This window comes from Drosophila simulans, chromosome 3R, assembly GCF_016746395.2.
Source record: "Drosophila simulans strain w501 chromosome 3R, Prin_Dsim_3.1, whole genome shotgun sequence".
Classification (NCBI taxonomy): Eukaryota; Metazoa; Arthropoda; class Insecta; order Diptera; family Drosophilidae; genus Drosophila; species Drosophila simulans.
In genome coordinates, this window is record NC_052523.2 from 12,087,542 (window position 1) to 12,099,386 (window position 11,845).

The following is an 11,845-nucleotide window of genomic DNA, read 5'->3' on the forward strand; positions in this document are numbered from 1 at the left end:
AACTTATTGTCCGAATGCAAGCACCCTCCCCTCTTTACACACACACCAAAATCAAGGCCGCCCCTTATCTACCGTTTTTTTTTTTGCTTCTTTCTTTATGTGGGTCACACAAACGGCGGCAAACATAAACAAATCGAGAGAGAAAGGGCTCTCCCGAGAGAAAAAAATCGAGAGAGAGAGCATGCGTGTTAAATACGCAGAAGTATCTGCATGTGAAAAGTATCTGGAAATTTATCTGCGGCCCTTGACGAGCGGTTTTCGTCATTAAATACAGATACACAGCTGTGAGAAGTTTGTTTTCCGTTCGCATTTGGATTTTGTAACCCGACCAGCGGCGGCAGCAGGTTGCTGTCGAATTGGAAAAGAAAATCGCTGAAATTAATTGAAAATTTGTTTATATTATTCACAATTATCGAGAGTGTTAGTGGGCAGCTGAAGCAAAAGGAAATTCAATCGTGCAATTGCACAAATACGCAAATCAAGGCAATAAAACGCAGTTCTGCAACGCATACAACATTTAATAGGAATAGGAAAACAACGGGATAAATTGTACCAAACAGTGATGAAATGTGTTTACAGACAATAAATACGAAACCGCTTAAAGTTTGAAATAATTACAAAATATGTAATTCGAGCCAGAATAATAGCGCAATCACGTAGAGACAGCACAAATTATGTTGAAACAAGTTCCCAATACATATGTAAGCAATTAATAACATTTTTGACAATCCATGGCAAGGTTGTAACCAAAACTCTGAAAGAAAATACTCAAAAAAATTCAGTGACTTCATCGAACAGAAGGTTGAGATTGAATTGAGTTGCTGCATGGGGAATAGTCTGATAACGAGTGGAAAACCGAGTCAGCGCCGTGAAAAGAGGCTTTTCGAGAGGCTGAGCTGCAGCTACGCTCAGGTGAGTTGTTTGTGTACACATTTCGGAAAATTCTGAAAGGGGGGTGGCTGAGAGAAGAAGGTGGAAAAACGCACTTAACCTTGGCAACCAAACTCAGCCGGCCCGAGAACAGGTGGTCAGGTGCATCGAACCTTCACGAGGGAGGATCGCTTGAGAAAACCTATCCGTTATTACCATGGTTAAGTGAAAATTCCTATTATTTTTCTATTTAAAGCCAGATCTAGGAGTATTGCCAAGTAAAAATATTTATTGATATGCTTTATAATATAATATAATTTAAATATTATTTGACGAAAGCCCATTTTCCATTATAGGCCCCCAACAGAATGGAGTTGAACTTGAATCCCCTGCTGGCGATCGCCCGTTCCATTGCGGCGCCACCGACACCGCCCCCAACCCCGGAAAAGTTGGACTCGGATAAGGATAAGGAGTGTTCCTCCAAAGCTGCCATCGAACTGCTGCCCAACGAGATGTGGCTGGAGATCATGTCCTACCTTTCGTACAACGACCTGCAGCAATTGCGCATGGTGTCCTGGCGGTGCCGTGATCTAGTTCATCGTCGCCGATTCATGGAGAAGGGCAAGGTGATAGTGACGCAACACAACCTGGAGGCGATCCACAAGCATGCGAAGGGCGGAAACTGCTATTTGAGCTTCGAGCGGATTGAACTAAGGAATCTACGCCAGTGCCGCCAGTTGGAGAACTTTCTGCGTCTCGTGGGCCACGAAGTGAAGCATCTGCAAGTGCGCCATGCTCCAGTTTTTCGGAATCTGGATGGCAAGTTACCAAACCTTAAGGTTCTGACCATTGCCACGACGAGTTCCATGGATGACCAGCATCTGAAGGAGATGGATGACCTGGACATGAAGCAGTTTTCCCACCTTGTGGGATTCGAATGCGATGGCGTGAGTTTGGACTCGGTGCTTAAAATGCGCTGGTTGTTGCAGCTGCGACGAACGGAGAACAAGGTGCAACTGCGACACCTGCAATTCGAATTCCGGCGGAACAACGAAAACGCTCTACTGGAGGTCCTACAGGATCATGCGGACACCTTGGTGTGCGTGGACTTATTCTTCAGCTGCTCGCCGGGCATCGATACAGGTGAATGGTGCCACGCGTTCGAAAACATGCACAATCTCCGCACTCTCAAGCTTTCGGGAAATTGTCATCTGGTCCTGTTGGAAGCTGTCCTAAGAGCCGTTCCGGAGTCAGCACCAATCCGTCAACTCGACTTGACCGGAATGTTATCGCTCACCAACGAATTACTGCTCTATATAGCTGGCAAGTGGCAGAGCACTCTGAAGGTGCTGGACCTAATGTTTTGTGTCCAACTCAACGCCAATTGCATTGATGCACTGCGCCAGCTGAGTGGTCGGTTGGAGGCACTGACCATGGCTTATTGCAGAGAGCTGACTGGAATGGGTTTGCTTCAAGGGCTGGCCGGCGATATTAACTACAGCCTGCAGGAGCTGCATCTGGAGGAAACCATATTCTTGGACGAGAGCTCCATGTGCCAGCTGCTGGAGCGACTGCCCAACCTTAGACGCCTCAGTTTGGATAACTGCCGCCAAGCGGTGACGGATCGCACAATGGCCACCATTTGCCAGTGAGTATTCTAAGTTTTAAAATAATCTTGTTCTGAGAGACACAAATACTATTTACACTCATTTATTATCATTTACAGATACCAGACAAGACTGCGAAATCTTAACATCGATTACTGTATGAAGATTACGGATCAAGGCCTGATGGGATATGGAGACACACCCTATCCTATAAGTCGACTTCGCGGATTGAAGGAACTTAACCTTAGGGGCTGTCGCAATGTCACGGATAGTTCTCTAAAGGTTGGTCTGAAGTTACCAGAGCTGCGAGCCCTATCACTGGGCTACTGCAACCGTCTCACTTCAGAGGGATTTGAGGCATTGACCCAAAACTGTCCATCCCTGGAGGCACTTTGTGTGTCCAGTTGCATGGCGGTGGATGATGAGACTGTACTGAATATTGTAAGCAATCTAAAGCGTTTGCGAATTCTCAACCTGAGCAACTGCGTCAAGTTGACCCTGCAATCGATCCACCACATCCTGGCCCATGGGCACAATCTAGTCGAGCTGATCGCCTGCTCCATAGACGGCATGGATCATGAGCAGGCGCAGCGCATTCTGGAGGCGCAGCGACCACAAATGAAGCAGGTGCTTCTATAGCAGGAGAGGTACATCCACTGACGGAGCCGAAACACTCCCCAAAACAACGATTGGGGGAGCCACGAGGATGATGAGTTCGACGACGATGAGACCGAGATAATCGAGATCGTAGTTTAGTCGCTCGTAAGACGATTAGATTAAGAGGCAGCTGAGCGTCAAACGTACATTGATTTATCCGTTAGGAAATTATTCTAGACCCTGAACACTTTGGGAAAAAAACTTTAGAGGTGATACTTAGATTTTTTAAAGCCCCATCCGATTACTATTTTAAGATCAGCCACAACAGAAGCCAAATAAGAAAGTACAAGTATTCATCCCACCCAAAAACCAACTTAAACATTTCAGATTTATTTTTAAACAATCTTGAAACTCCATGCAATTTCCATCAATAGCGATATAACGATTTATCAGCAGAGTTTTTAATTTCAATGAATCGAGCAATACCAGCCAAGTAAAGACTTTATCCTAAACTTTACTTATACGTAATCTAAGGCCATATTGAAAGCCCAAGGAGCTTGCATTTCTAAACACCTACTAATCGGGTTAATCAACGAAACAATACATCTACAAATAATACTTTGAGTGTTGTTCAAGTCAATATATTAATCAGAGTGTGTCTACAATTTTTATATCTTACGTAGTATAACTATACGGTTGATAAACATTTTCAAGGAACGAGTTGCGAAAAGAGGCTGTTAGAATAAGTGGATGTTCAAATCTAACCAACCCATATATGATATATTTTAATTCATAGACGTAAGAAGTTTTCAGAAAAGTTTTTAAAGAAATCGTTGGATTTAGGTATAAGGGAAGCAAGACTCTCCCGATAAGAAAGAACGGAACTTTTGGAATATATATTCTTTTGAAGAATTTTACTTTACTTAATCAACTTAGAACATTTAATAAATGTTTACGTGTGTTATAAGCTAATCGAAACGAAGGTAGAGGACTTAACATAAGATGTGTGCTACGTATAAAAGATATTCAGCTTCTTTTGAAGAAAACTAATAAATGCTAAATAAATGGACAAAATTTTCAATGGTTTTTCTGTAGATTTTTTTTTTTGATTAAATATAGTGCCGGTGGTGCCCTACCTAACTTTGCAGTTCACAACTTCCGTGGCGGTGCAGCACATAAGCTTTCATCCTTCACCCCAAATCACCCTCCGACGTTGATTGATGGGCTTTTCCTTGCTGTTCACCCGCTTTTCATTTCCCCTCAGTTCGACAAACAGTGGGTGGAAAGCTTTGCAGCTCCCCGCTGCACACGAAAAGCTTTCCGAGCGGGGAAAACCATTCGACTCGTGCCAAATTCCAGAGGCATTGCACGCACTTTGACACCCATCAAGAGGCGTGTGCCGGGTTTTCGCCGATAACTGGGCAGGGGGGCGGCTATATCTGGCCATATCCAGGTGGGGGGGTCGGCACACTTAGCGTTTGCCGGTGCTAAACGAGACGAAACGAAACAAATGAATGAAAATATTATGTGGCCATAGAAAATGTCACTCGTCGACGGCGTGAAGCAGCTAAAAAGCCCGAACTGTCTTGAGAATCGCGAGGCGCATTCGGCCAAGTTAGTGGTTCTACCATGGCCTGTTGTGTTGTTGTTGGCGCACAGTGGCTAATGTCCCGAGCCAACGTTGCTGCTCCATAGACACTATGAAATATTGTTGCCAAAATACACACACGACTGCGGCCCGAGACGGACCCGCAAATAAGACTGGAAGGTGCGCGAAATTCCAGATGGTGGTGTCACTAAGTTGGGCTAAGTAGACACCACATCACATGCTTACACAAAATATATTTTAATTAAGATAAACTTCATTAAAAGTATATATATTATTCTTTGTTTAAGATAGAATTTACTTTCGCAATAAACAAATAACAATATTCTTACTTATGAGCTAAAAAGTTAGATTGCTGGACATACTCATACGCACAGTTGCCTTCGGTCAGCTGGTATTTTATTGCATCATCTAATATTATTGCATCTTATTTTGCCTTTTAATTCCAAGATGTGTTGTTTACAGTATCGAGGTTTATTTAGGATTATGTGCATCACAAAGTCAAAATTCCCAACTAAGTGTTTTATAAATGGGCCAAAGCAAACATTATTACAAGTTTTTGTTAATTAGCCTTTTTAATTACCCAAAAATTGCGTTGTATTCGGAGCCATTGTGTTTAGTCTCTAACATAGGCTAGTCCCATCAAGATTTCGCCGCTTTTCAAGATTTAATTGAGCCGGCACGTTCGCTGGACGCTCGGTCATTACAGCCATGTCGCTCACCTTCCGCGTTCATGTGAGGGAAAAACAGCGACGCTTCGTCGCTGGCTTTCAGATACAGATACAAATCTGAATGAAATGTCGCCGCGGCTTATCAGATAAGTTTGGAGCGCGCTGGAGTGCGGTTGCAGCTGCTCTCGGGAATCAGAATTCGGGCCCCCTAGAACAACGGCCGGGAATACGGAATACTGAATACGGTATACGGATCTCGACCTCGTCGGTAATTTGGTGCGTTTGCGTGCCAGTCGAGTATCTGAATCTTAGAATCGAGTATCTAGCATTGCGAAGCGCGAGTCCAGACCTGTCCCTCCTCCGCCCGGTCGCCTCCAATAAATTATTATAATTAGCATAGTTGAGGGGACATCGAGTCGCAGCCGGAGCCGCAGCAGTTAAACGGCAGTGGAATTTAGCGCTGTTAGTGGAAATTTTGTGAAAACAAAAGGGGAAAAATTCCAGGCCGCCGGCGCCATGTCCGCTGGCAATATGAGCCATGATCTTGGACCGCCTCGCGATCCGCTGGCCATCGTGATACCCGTAACGGTGGTCTACTCCCTGATTTTCATCACCGGTGTCGTTGGCAACATAAGTACCTGCATTGTGATTAAGAAGAACCGTTCGATGCACACGGCCACGAATTACTACCTCTTCTCGCTGGCCATCTCGGATTTCCTGCTCCTGCTGTCGGGCGTTCCGCAGGAGGTGTCCTACATCTGGTCCAAGTACCCTTACGTGTTTGGGGAGTACATCTGCATCGGACGTGGTCTGTTGGCGGAGACATCGGCGAATGCCACGGTGCTAACGATTACGGCCTTCACGGTGGAGCGGTATATTGCCATTTGCCATCCGTTTCTGGGCCAGGCCATGAGTAAACTCAGCCGCGCCATTCGCATCATTGTCCTGGTGTGGATTATGGCCATAGTTACTGCCATTCCGCAGGCTGCCCAATTTGGAATCGAGCACTATTCGGGAGTGGAGCAATGCGGCATAGTGCGGGTCATAGTGAAGCACTCATTCCAGCTGTCCACGTTCATATTCTTCCTGGCTCCGATGTCCATTATTCTAGTGTTGTACATGCTCATCGGTGTGCACCTGTATAGATCCACTTTAGTGGAGGGTCCTGCCTCGGCGGCCAGACGGCAGCAGCTGAAGAGTGTGCCTAGTGATACGATCCTTTACCGCTATGGTGGATCCGGTACCGCTATGAGTTTCAACGGAGGAGGAAGTGGAGCAGGGACAGCGGGATTGATGGGCGGCTCGGGGGCTCAACTCAGCTCGGTGAGAGGTCGGCTCAATCACTATGGCACCCGGCGAGTACTCAGGATGCTAGGTAATTATAGCACGATACACAAGTAGATAGAGTACACTGCGAAAAAACACCATCAATAATGCGGGAGTCACAAATTAAATGACAGATTTTTAACCGCTAACCAGTATATAAACATGACTTAATAGTAATCAGGTGATTAAATTAGTAAGAAATTTTGACAAAAACAAAAGTAGAACCCTCCGGATTTAATTGGGCTTAGTCTTCTTACAAAAGTAAAGTCTTGCAAATTAAAAATTCTGTTAAATGATTTCGTAATTAGATATTTTTCTTTATTTATAATACTCGTAATGAAGAAGAGTTTTAAAAGCTGTACTTTGATTTTTGCTCAGTGTATGCCAACTGTTTGACCATATGCCCTAAGCTGGGCTAATCAACCCGTCTGCAGCCAATTTACTGCGTTTGTCATTTTGGCACTCTCCATTTATGATGACAATTGCGATTACCAAAAAATATAATCGTTGACTCTTTATCTGTGCCTCTCGCTGTGTCTTCCCCATTACCATTGCCATTCCATTTTCATCCCCACGTCACTGACTTTTCCCGCCCCTCTCCCTTTAGTGGCCGTGGTGGTGTGCTTCTTCCTCTGCTGGGCCCCCTTCCACGCCCAGCGACTGATTGCCATCTACGCCCCTGCACGGGGGGCCAAACTGCGGGATCAGCACGAGTTTGTCTACACGGTGATGACCTACGTCTCCGGAGTCCTCTACTACTTGTCCACCTGCATCAACCCGCTGTTATATAACATCATGAGCCACAAGTTCCGAGAGGCCTTCAAGGTGAGTAAAACGGAAGTGGGGTTTGTTATACACAATACTATATTTCAAATTTATGTGTATTATAAATATATAATGTTATTTTCCAGAGATAGCGCTTAAGTCGACTATAAGATACTCATTGAGATGAAGATATATTATTTAATAATTCGAATTTCTTAATTTTTCTATTTAACTAATTACCTTACGGATTTCCCGCTCTTTCAGGCCGTGCTCTTTGGCAAGAAGGTATCGAAGGGTTCGCTGAACTCGCGAAACAACATCGAATCGCGCCGCCTGCGCAGGGCACTAACCAATTCCAGTCAAACGCAGCGCTTCTCCATTGAGTCGGCGGAGCAGCCGAAACCGTCGATAATGCAGGCAAGTGCCCCCTATAATCAGTGGATAGTCCGATATTAACTGGCTCTCTCTCTCTATGTGTAATCCGCATCCAGAATCCGACGAACAAACCGCCAGTCGCCGCTCAGTACGCCATGATCGGTGCCCAAGTCAACTAACTGATAAACTCGAACTCACTCTCTCGTGCGGCTTCCTGATGCTAATTTATTTGAATTCTGTTTAAGCCAGTTATTTGTCGTCTATCGCTATTGCTGCTGCTACCAAAGCGTTTTGTTTAAACTGCTTTTGCATTGATTTGCATTTGGCAATTAAAAGTTAATCACAGTCGAGCGCACTCTCTCCCTTAAGCATTAAGTTTTTCATTCATTCAGCTGCGGACATCGGCTGGAAAAACTCCTAAACTAGTCTTTCAAGTATTCAGAATTATTCAGTCTAAGAATATTCGATCTTTTGACTCATACTATTCAGCATACTGGCGCTCTTAAAATTAAACTTTGGTCAGAGCTCGGGGGATTTACTCTTAAACAAGCCTGAGGCGGATATAACTTAATAACATTATCGATAATGATAAGCATAAATCAATCACTAGTGAACGCCCACCACTTAAATATAGGAATATAATTTAAAAACGAAAAGCTAGCCCCTTGAAATGTAATAAATAGCTTGCTCTTTAAATTGCGTAGATATATGTTTTAGTTAACCAAATGTTTCACATGCATACCAAAGTGTAACACAGATGTGCTTTTAAAGTGTTTAGTTAAGAGAATGGAAAAAAAAAAACGTTGCGATCTTAAACATAGTAGATTCTGTATATTGTATCGAATCGCCTTTAAAATAAGATTTAAAAAATGTAGCATTCAACTCAATGGAAATGACGGACAAAGTTCGCTTACTAAACAGAAACTTAGTATATATCCTAGAGATACCTTAAAGGATGAATTTGCTGTATTAAGATTATTCCCATGGCTGCAAATAAAGCTTAGCATATTCCGCGCCCGCTTATTTTCCGCATCTTTCTATGGATTCACTCTGGTAAAAATGTAATTTGGCCATAAAATACATTTGGGTTTTTATCGATTGTGGCCCTGTCGTCTGCGCCTTGCTGACTACAAATGAAATTCTAATGAGGTGGCGACTGGTTCAAGGTCATGCAAATGCAGGGACGACGTGGCGCATTAGTAATCCCCCAAATTGTTATGAAAATGCAATCAGCCAAATGGAAAACCCAGCCAAATTCACAGAAAGTGCAAGTACTAGTAAGGATTGGCCGTAATGAGGAACCAGACCCGCATTAAAGCGACGCAAATGCGTCAAAGTCCAAAGCGCAGCGGGCCATAAAGGAGCAAACAAGTCAGATGGCTAAAACAAAAACGATTTGTTCTGCCAACGTCACGTAAGGCCAAAAAAGAATTGGCTCAATACAACCGGCAAGAGGAGCAAAAGCCACGTACACACCCATACGCACACATGCCCGCAAAGTGACGTAGAAATTATGAAGTTTGTGATTTACGAGCAAATCGGGCGAGAAAAAGCAGCAGGAAGGTGAAGCGGAAAAAATGGCAAATGGGTGAGCTAAATTACGATCCACACTTGGGATACCTTGTAATAAAGTAAGTTTTAAATTACTAAATTCAAGAAAAAGAAAATATACCTATACATATTTCTTACAAAGTACTACACACTGGTAGAAATTATTTATAACAATTTTACCTTCTTATATTTATGTTATTTCAATATATTTTAATTTTAAGTTTTTATCAGATCACTTAAAAATAAGTAAAAAATTTTTAAGAATTTAAATAAGCGACATTTTGACACACAATATTTAAACTTTTCCCAATCATTTGTTTCATTTCAGATGTTTTTAAAATATTCATTATTTTATAAACATTTAATGCTCTTAAAAAAACATGTTTAATTTATAGCCATCTATATAATGAGTTCAGGTGCACCAGCCTGCTTATTTTACAGGGTATATTAAAACAATACACTGGATAGGTAAAGCCACACAAAACAGCGTTTAATGTGCCAAAAGTTTAGACAAACACCCACTCACGCACACCAATAGACAAGCACGTACGCACAAGGAAGGAAGCCACACATACAGAGGGAACAAATAAGAGAGAGAGAAAGGGAGAAAATGGGAGACGGAAGCCCCCTCCCACACTTTTTAGTGAGTCAAGCTGCCAACAGGTGGCGTTGACTGCAGTGTGGGAAACTAATCAGAGCAGCACGAAAGAAGCAAAGCAAAACGACGCTAGAGTGGACCATGTTTTTCGCACCCTTTCGAACTTTTTATAAACTCTGATGCTGCAGTGACTTTGATTGTGCGGTTTTCGTTTTGTTCTTAATTAGCGGAATTTCAATTGACGGTCACGACTCGTGATTCACGTGCTGAGGTTAATTTAAGCCGGCTAGACGAGAAAAATAAGCATACGCAGTGCTGTCGTCAACCTGCGAAGATGTATGCGTTTGCTTGGCAAACATTTGTTATATTCACAAAAGATCGCTGTTTTGCATTTAATTAGAACATTTAATTATTGCTCATAAATGTACAAGTTTTCTATTATGTGAATTTTCTATTTAGGAGAATTTTTTATATTAAAATAATAGCTTATATTATTTGAATTATTTTTATTTAGAGTTTACGATGATGTTTAATGAAACTTTTTTATAACGCAAAAGTGAGATCTTAGTTGGCTGTAGAATACACAAATTCTAGGTCGTATCACTATAGCCTTGACTTTTGCTTTTCGTCGTATTAGGTTTGACTCGACCTGATATTCGTCAGTCTACAGCTAGGAAGTATAGGAACAACATCGTTCTTCCAAAATTAAAAAAAAAAAATATATAATATTTATAAAAAGTGAAAAACATAGTAAAACACTCAGAAACAAGGTAACAAAAAGTGAAAGCACAAAGTGAATAGTCTCAATACTGTTTGAATGTAACATTTTCTCTGTTTCCTTAAGGAACGATGTCCAACGTTATTAAGAAGGTGATTCCCATGCTGGACCGCATTCTAATCCAGCGTTTCGAGGTGAAGACCACCACCGCGGGCGGCATCCTGCTGCCCGAGGAGTCGGTGCCCAAGGAGATGCAGGGCGTTGTGGTTGCCGTCGGACCCGGAGCCCGCAATCCTGCTGGAGCTGGACACTTGTCCGTTGGCGTCAAGGAGGGCGATCGCGTGCTGCTGCCCAAATACGGTGGCACCAAGGTCGATATGGACGACAAGCGCGAGTATGTCCTGTTCCGCGAGAGCGACATCCTTGCTAAACTAGAATAGATCTGCAACAACTTCTCAAACCCCAAAGCCAAGACGATATACATATAATGCTGAAACCACTACTCATCCTCCTAATTGCGTTCGAAACTAAATGATTATAATGAAATGTTATATTTGGTAGATGGCCAAACTACACACTCCACACACTTCATCCGACTATGAAACATGTCGCGCCTGCTCTTATAGCTACCACTCACACTGCCAAATCGTGTAAGGACAGGCCAAATAAACCACTGTAGAGGTGCCATTTGTGTTTTATCAAAATATCAAAATTCTTTTTCTGCCTGCTATGAAATAAGACAAGGGAGACCATGTTTTGTACCTTGACCTTCGCTCTGATTCAGAGGCGTAGTAAAGGAGATATTTTACGATGAAGGCACTTTTCAATATTGCCCCAAAAAGTGTGCTATGGCATAAACTTTTAAGATGGAGCTATTCTATGGGATTCCCCTTACTATGCAACTGTTACTCCCACACTATGCCATACTGCCCACCCACTGTGCCCTAGTCCACTCTGAACCACCAAACGCCACCCACTCGGCAGCCTGTTGCGTGGGCTCCTCCGTCTAACAGCTCATTGGCAGATGGATGGCTTCGGTTCCGTTCGGATTTCTTCGTGCTGGAGGCTCTGCAGTCGGCAGTACCGTTCGTATTGGCTGACCCGTTATCTCCGCGGCGGACTAACGGTGAATGTGCGGTGCGTACCGTTCTTCTAAGCTAT

The 11,845-nt window shown here is 43.2% G+C and overlaps 3 protein-coding genes across 3 annotated transcripts; all 3 read left to right on the forward strand.

Annotated features, from left to right (window-relative positions):
• The first annotated feature begins 253 nt into the window (after positions 1 to 253).
• Positions 254 to 4,160, forward strand: LOC6728143. The gene is made up of 3 exons (XM_002103458.3): positions 254 to 912; positions 1,227 to 2,518; positions 2,597 to 4,160. The coding sequence occupies exons 1-3, from the start codon at positions 826 to 828 to the stop codon at positions 3,114 to 3,116; spliced, it is 1,899 nt and encodes a 632-aa protein (XP_002103494.1). The 5' UTR covers positions 254 to 825; the 3' UTR covers positions 3,117 to 4,160.
• Positions 4,161 to 5,466: 1,306 nt separating this feature from the next.
• On the forward strand, positions 5,467 to 8,840 carry LOC6728144 (pyrokinin-1 receptor). The gene is made up of 4 exons (XM_002103459.4): positions 5,467 to 6,726; positions 7,285 to 7,502; positions 7,707 to 7,859; positions 7,934 to 8,840. The coding sequence occupies exons 1-4, from the start codon at positions 5,868 to 5,870 to the stop codon at positions 7,994 to 7,996; spliced, it is 1,293 nt and encodes a 430-aa protein (XP_002103495.1). The 5' UTR covers positions 5,467 to 5,867; the 3' UTR covers positions 7,997 to 8,840.
• A 1,746-nt stretch (positions 8,841 to 10,586) lies between these two features.
• LOC27206467 (10 kDa heat shock protein, mitochondrial) lies at positions 10,587 to 11,388 on the forward strand. The gene is made up of 2 exons (XM_016176759.3): positions 10,587 to 10,736; positions 10,811 to 11,388. The coding sequence occupies exon 2, from the start codon at positions 10,816 to 10,818 to the stop codon at positions 11,122 to 11,124; it is 309 nt and encodes a 102-aa protein (XP_016034754.1). The 5' UTR covers positions 10,587 to 10,736; positions 10,811 to 10,815; the 3' UTR covers positions 11,125 to 11,388.
• The last annotated feature ends 457 nt before the right edge of the window (positions 11,389 to 11,845 follow it).